The sequence below is a fragment of the Wasmannia auropunctata genome, unplaced genomic scaffold, assembly GCF_000956235.1.
Source record: "Wasmannia auropunctata unplaced genomic scaffold, wasmannia.A_1.0 LD267278.1, whole genome shotgun sequence".
Lineage (NCBI taxonomy): Eukaryota > Metazoa > Arthropoda > Insecta > Hymenoptera > Formicidae > Wasmannia > Wasmannia auropunctata.
The window spans coordinates 1-7,486 of NW_012095612.1; the positions used below are offsets into that span (position 1 = coordinate 1).

Sequence of the window (7,486 nt, forward strand, 5' to 3'; positions counted from 1 at the left end):
AAAATATAATCTGTTTAAATAATTAAAGAGGTAGAAATTCATAATTTATATATTTATGATTTGTTTTTATGTAAAATCAGCTAAAAATAAATTCTTCAAAAATAACATTCGTACGATTTTCTTTTGCAAATTGTGTAGTTTAAGTAATATTGAATATATTGTTATTAATATTAGATTGTTTTACATGTTTATATAGTTTTTTAAACTGTTTTGTTTATATTTCCTCTTTCTTATTTTTGCTTATTTTATCAGACTCATTTTTGCTTATCTTATAAATGTTAAAATGTTAAATATTGCAAAATTACAAACAGTATTATAAAAAATTGCTATATTACCTGAGAGAAGACACTTAGTTTGTATTCATGTTTTTAAAGCTTTATTTTTAACTTTTATTTAAGAAATATCTTAAAATAAAGTGTGTTTGATGGTATCGATGACTTTCCTTTAATAATTGCATTTTTATAATATTATATATACTTACACTAATAAACAAAAGAAAGCAAATTATTAAACTAACGGTGCTACAAATTACAGTTGTTAATGCGAAAGGACGAGCAACGATTGTAACTTCCCTTGCGTAACTGAATAAATGCATTACTTATTAGGATTATTTAAGGATTTCTTTTCAATTATATATTATTCTCATACAAGATAATAGTTGTGGTACTTACTTGAGTAGATGTTGATGTTTTTTAATACATTCGTACAATTGATAGACATTTGTAGCTTCTTTCATCTCTTCAATCAGTATCTCAAATCTTGCCGATGTAAACCAGAGCAACAGAGCCATAAAAATATTCGTACATACTTGTGCTCCTATCATTGAGCCTGCTATAGTGTGATGTATATAGATTATTGTTTTTAGCGGTTGATAATATACATCAAATGGGTATTCGGCCATTACTGGAAATGTCTGACCCGTTACAAAAGGTATTATTGCGGCAGTTGCGAACGTAACAAAGACAATATTACCCATAGAGAAACTATGGAATATGAGACATTTGTCAACGTATCGTTGAATTATAACTTCTTCGCGTGGTTTCATCGCGTTGCAAAATTGTAGCATTTCGTAAGTAACATTCTGCAAACATTTACTTAAAATAATCGTTACTGTAATTATTTTATAGGATTAGTATATAAAATATAGTAGCAAAACGTGAGTTTTCAATTAATTTACATTAATTTTTCAATGCAATAAAATTTAATTAGATAAATATCAATTACCTGTACGTGGCGATAATTAACCATATGAAAGATGAAGTTAAAAATTGAGTGAGTAATGCTACTTAATAGAACAATTTGGTTTACTAAGATCTCAGGCTCGTCAAGATGTTTTTGGATACCATATATTAATGGTAACTGTAGAGCTATTGATATAATTATGCATAAACAGTGATACAGTTTCACACACATCAATTTAAACTTTGTCGTATCATGCGGCATGGGCCAACACAAAATTGGAAACTGACTTAACTTTATTACGAAGATCACTTCTTTTATCGTCACCTTTTTTCGCATGACTGCCATGCGGGATGCTACGTATGTTACAAGCGCGTGTTGCAAGTTAATACTATGGGAAATGAAAGCTCTCTTGCGAGCTGTTACGTAATGGATACGCTCCACGTATTTGCAATAATATTATGATGAAAGAGTGTAGCAAAGGAGAGTTACCGTAGGAGAACATGTACTCTTACGTTTTTCCGTTTTGCATAGGGTGTGCGGTATACATAAATAAAATTATCATAACGCATACAATGTATGTGAGACTCGGATAGCTTTGCGTGCTTGAATTCTATAAGCGGTATAACGTTTCTTGCCCCCAAAAGCGTTAAAAAAAATATGCATGCACAGTAAGACTTCTTTGTATTTTTCCGTAAATGTTACGTATTTAGGGTGTTTATGAATATTCTAGATATCATAAGAAAGTAAGAAAATAGATTAAGAAAAGGATTTCTCTCTATGATATCTCGGATATCATGCGATACTAGCTATTTACGTCATAGATATTACGGAAAAACTATACATTATTTTATCTATTATTCTTTATAGTTTTTTGTATTATTACGAAACTGCAGTAAGGCAGTTTTGAACTTATAAAGTTTTCATGCAAACTAGCATACTGTGCAGTGTATGCTGCATAATAATTTTATCGATGCAAATCTGTTCGCGGTAGGAAGTAAGTCCGCAGGAAGTAACACATGTATCACCGAAATGATACACAAGCAGTGTTAGAATAATGGTCTTCACGCTCACGCGATTTTTGTATGTAATTTTGAGATAAGGAAAGATTTACTGTTCTATGTTATAGACATAGGTGAAACTATGTATAATAGACTCTAGGATATAGCCAAACCTGTTATCAGAATAGTGTTTCGTTTCTTGAACCCCACGTTGCAGTTACAAATTTAAAATCTATGCTATGAGTCAGCATTCAGAAAAATTTCCGAGAAAATCAATATCGAGAAGGGAGGGTCGGACAACGTATCGCCAGATTGATGGATAGAGTTTCGCATAAGCCGTTGCATCGTGCGCACGTTTGACGATTGGCTACAATAGTAATCTTTTGAATAATTGTTGCAGTGCGTTAAAGTGCTTTCTTAAATAATGAAATCTGAATTATTTATTGGGAGCACTCCAAATCCAAGTGTGTAAATCTGCGTAATCTCGCTACATTTGGAAATACTTATTGGGGATATTGATTGTGAGAGCGAAATTATAATCGAGAAAAAGGGCTTGCATTCAGTGAAATCCAGGTATATGTATATTTTGAAGCGCTATTTTATTTTATATTGCTAACAATAAAAAATCCAATCTAGGTACATATATGTAGATTTTAAACCGCTATTTTATTTTATATCGCTAACAATAAAATATGTGCAATAACATGATAAAATTAAATTAATTTTATCAATTTGATTTTGAAAAGTATAGAAAAGGCAATTAATGCAACTAATTTAAGAAATTCTATTTTAAGATCTGTTACTTAATATTTACTAACGTGAAGAGACTTATAAATATACCCCAAATTTTTTTTATGCTAAAAATATTACAAGATCTTTTATTGCGCAAAATATAATAACTTTGATGTAAATAAAAATTAGAGAAATTTATACAGATTTAAGATTTAATTCTGAACTTTATTGTTCACCACAAATACCATTCGTAATGTCATTAAATAAGAAAAAGCTGTTGATACATACTGAAATATATAAAATAGTAACATTAGTCTGTATTTCTTAACTTTAATATAAAGAATATATGGATAATAACAAAAATTGTATACTATAAATTTTTGTATAATCAGGAGTATTATATGCTAATATATTTACTTTCAAAAATTTTAAATATTTTTTAATATTTAAAAAATGTATTTTCCATTTATACATATATAATTATTTTATTATACAAAAGAAAAAATAAAAATAAATATATATGTTATACATAAATTTCTTTATGTAGAATATATTATGTATAGGATATTTCTTTATGTAGGCTAGGCAGTATTAATACTCTTGATTTATCTATAGGTATATTTTTTATATACCTATGTATTTTTGAAATATATTTGCAAAAAGTATTTATGTCAATCTTATTACAATTAATAATTTACGTTTATATATACAGAGTAATCGGTACTAAATGGTAAAGCGCGGGCAGGTACAGCAGATTAAACTGAGTCGAAAAGTTCTCTACCATTTTGCAATTTTCTCAATAGTTTACGAGAAATTAATTACTAAAGATCGTCGAATAAGCGCGGCCCGCCGTCAAATACAATTACGAAACGCTCAGGTCCCAGCGCTCGACTTTGCTAGACAACCAGTTTATTAATAAACAAGTTTTCGATTGCAATCTCGCAGCGCGAGTAAATATAATATAACATAATATATGTATATATTTACAAAATTTTGATTGTATGAAAAATATCAGTGTAAAATATTAATTGTGAAATTGGAAAAAAATTTTTTAATTTCTGAAATCTTACCGATGCATAATATTGTAATGATAAAGCTGGAAGGGCAGAGGAAACAGAGACGACCATTGGTGTTTGACTTCTTAGTAAAATAAAATTTAAATTTTTTTGAAAAACTTTGTCTTGATTATACCACAATGATTCGTAAATTGCTTGCGCAACATTGGTACTCTAGTAAATAATATGCAAATTTTAAAATAATATAGTGTTGAAACAATATAGTTGAAAATATGTAAATATAAAATATTGTATATAAATATTTGACAAAGAAAGATGTCATTTTTTATTATAAAAAAATAAAAACAATTTAACACAATAAATTTAATATATATATTTATTTATTATATATATACATATTTTATATTTGGCTATTTATAGAGATACTTAAACTATGTTTATATTTTGTAAAAAAATCATTGAAAAAGAAATAAGGAATTTATTTCACTGAATTGAGCAAAATTTAACGAAAAGAAACAATTGTGGTAAATAAACCAGAACTCGATGATACTATATAAGTTAGAGTTATCTTATTCGAATTATTTAATTATAATCGCCATTGGAATGTAACTTACCGCGTCTCCTAAGTAATCGGCTGGCCAAATATATGTATAAACGTCCATAAGTGCAGCTATGCATAGAGTCACAAAATGTATTTTGTCCGTTAACGTACTTTGCTAAGTATATAATAATAATTTGTAAAATAAATTATGTAATGCATGTAAACGCATTTATATATGTAAATATTTTCTCTAGTAGAATTAATGTTTCTTGTCGCAAGTCGATAGTAAATAGTTTAAAACAAACACTTACGCTTACAATTACTAAACCACTAGCAACAATTGCATTCGTACAAAAAATTATCATTGTAAAAATCACAGAACGAAAGGCAATTATTACTTCTTGAGCGTATCTAAAACGATTTTCTAAATAAGCTGAAAAAATTACTATATACATTGTGTTTCTATATAACGCATGTATTTTTCTTATTCTATAATTTTAACACAATTTTTTTTTTGGATAATCATAAATTATAGTAACAATAATAAATAATAGTAATCTTTATTATTTTTTTTTTCTAAAATTTTTTGTTCTTATCTGTAATATATCTGTGCGTACTACGTCTTTATAATATCTTTTAATTTTAATTCTAAAACTATAAAAAAGATTTGCACATTTGCAAATAGTATATTTTTTTATAAAAATAATAAAAATAATTTAATGTTTTTTAATATTAATTAATTTCTAATTCTAATCTAATTTCTCTAATTTCTATTGTTAATAAATTTATATTATTATTTTATAAGCTAAATCAATTATGAAATCTTTTTATTTTCAATTTTACTATTAAAATACTTAAAATACGTTTAGATACAATTTCAGTTTTTGATCTCAATTTCAGATAAAACTTCGTAAAACGTATTTTTTTAAGTACATAAATTTACAAAGCAATGGACTACTAAAAAGAATTAGTTCGTTAATTTTGATTTCAAATGCGGAAAATTCGAAATGATGATTAGTGAACTTGTTTTTTTTTGTGAAAAATATAATGTGCTAAAGTGCTGGAAAATTTTGTAAGCGTATTTTTTTAAAGTACATAAATTTGCAATGATACTAAAAATAAATTATCCGTTAGATTTGATTTTATGCGGAAAATACGAAATGATTAGTGAACTTATTTGTTGTGAAAAACAATATAATTTCACTTTGTATATAGATAGCGTTGGCTCTCTTCCATAAAAATACATATTAAATAAAAATATTAATTCTTTTATTAGAAAGATTAATAATTATTAACTTTATAAATGATAAAAAATGCATTTTTCTATTACCTTAATATTTTCACATGTTGCCTTATACATTCGATGATGCCGTAGATGTCGGTGACCATACGAAATTGTTGCGACAAGATTTCGAAACGTGCCGCGGCAAACCACATGAGAAGAGCAGCAAAGGTACCGAGGCAAACCATAGAAAAGCACTGCCAAATAGCGACGAATTGATGTAAAAAGATAATAGTTCTCATTGGTTCACGGTCCACGTCGAAAGGGTACTTTGCATCTGTTGGGAAGATCTGATCGGTCGCTATCAGTGGTGTAATTATCGTTAAACACGCAGTGAGAAAAACTGCCAGTGTGGAGCTCGCGTAAAACATCGCGCATCTATCGACGTACCGTTGATAAATCTCTTTCTCGTATGGTTCCGCACACTCCAAATTATGCTCCATTTCCGAAATCAAATACTGAAAATTAATTCGATTTTCAGCTAATAATACGTAGTTTATATCTGAGCTGTGAATAAGTGAGAATAAATCGATGATTAAATTAAATATTTTTTTGTTTCCCAAGTATAGATAATAATAACAATTGTCGCCAAGATATAATCTTGCTCCGAATAAACGGAGCTGATAAAAAGTTATTTGCTGAATAGTGTTTATTATAGTGTTAATGATATTATAAAGGTAGATATTTAACTCATTAATATCTCTATAAAATTGAGTAAAATAGATTGAAAATGGTTTATCGGAGGTCGGTCTGATATCGCTATAGATATGTATGTATTTCTTACTTGCAATCGATCATATTGCAGTGCACATTGTGTTATCTCCAGAGAGACCTGTATAAAGACACCTAGCAAGCACCATAACTTCGTTAGCTTTGGTAGATCGTAGTCATTACGATAAACGGTGTATGCTGCAGGTACGCTCAATATCATTGTATTCATACAAACTAAAGAGCGTAAAATTTTGAAGCGTATTATTTGAAATTTACTAGCGTTCTTTGAAAGCGGCCACGAAAAGCACAAAGCGACTATCACTTTTGTAAACGTAACAGCAGTTTTCGGTGTTATTTTTATTGCCATACTTATTCTTGACAAATTCGTCGAGAATGTAATATAATGTACAAGAATAATTTCAAAATCTATATTCGTTTACGACGTTCTCTCGCACTATGTTTCAAATAAAGTGTTGCAAGCTTCTCTTCAGTTTGCGTAAATATTTGATGCGTAATAGCATAATCAAATCGTACATCTTATACATACACAGTACTGTAGGCGAATGATACACACTGTAATTTACATGTAGAAACATTATCTTATTCGACTGTTGTACCGGTGCTGTGAATATAACATTTTATGATAGTTTCATGAAATAAATTTCATATCAAATGCAAAGTATATACTCGTGAAATATTAAAACAGAAAGGTACAGCAAATTTATATTCGTTATAAATTGCTACACACGATGATAATAAACTACTAAATTTTCAATATGCAATTTTATCTAGAGAAAAAACTAAAATTATCAATAGCACAAAGAACTTTTTACATTGTATCTACATATCTCATCATATTGTGAAGAGGTGTATAACATCATACATGTGTACAATATCTATTGACTTTGTTATATAAACTGACTATAAATAAATGTTATAAATTGACTTTGTTTTGTATTAACAGATAAATTTTCATAAATAGTTGTTTATTAAAATTTTAAAAACGATTTTGCATTCTGTACAA

At 28.0% G+C, this 7,486-nt stretch overlaps 2 protein-coding genes across 2 annotated transcripts; both read right to left on the reverse strand.

The window, feature by feature from the left end:
* Window positions 1-481: 481 nt before the first annotated feature.
* LOC105462253 lies at window positions 482-1,705 on the reverse strand. Its single transcript, XM_011708773.1, has 3 exons — window positions 1,225-1,705; window positions 672-1,081; window positions 482-597 (listed from the first exon to the last, which is right to left on the reverse strand). The coding sequence occupies exons 1-3, from the start codon at window positions 1,525-1,527 to the stop codon at window positions 522-524; spliced, it is 789 nt and encodes a 262-aa protein (XP_011707075.1). The 5' UTR covers window positions 1,528-1,705; the 3' UTR covers window positions 482-521.
* A 4,090-nt stretch (window positions 1,706-5,795) lies between these two features.
* Window positions 5,796-6,829, reverse strand: LOC105462254. The gene is made up of 3 exons (XM_011708774.1): window positions 6,739-6,829; window positions 6,536-6,696; window positions 5,796-6,209 (listed from the first exon to the last, which is right to left on the reverse strand). The coding sequence occupies exons 1-3, from the start codon at window positions 6,827-6,829 to the stop codon at window positions 5,796-5,798; spliced, it is 666 nt and encodes a 221-aa protein (XP_011707076.1).
* Window positions 6,830-7,486: the final 657 nt, after the last annotated feature.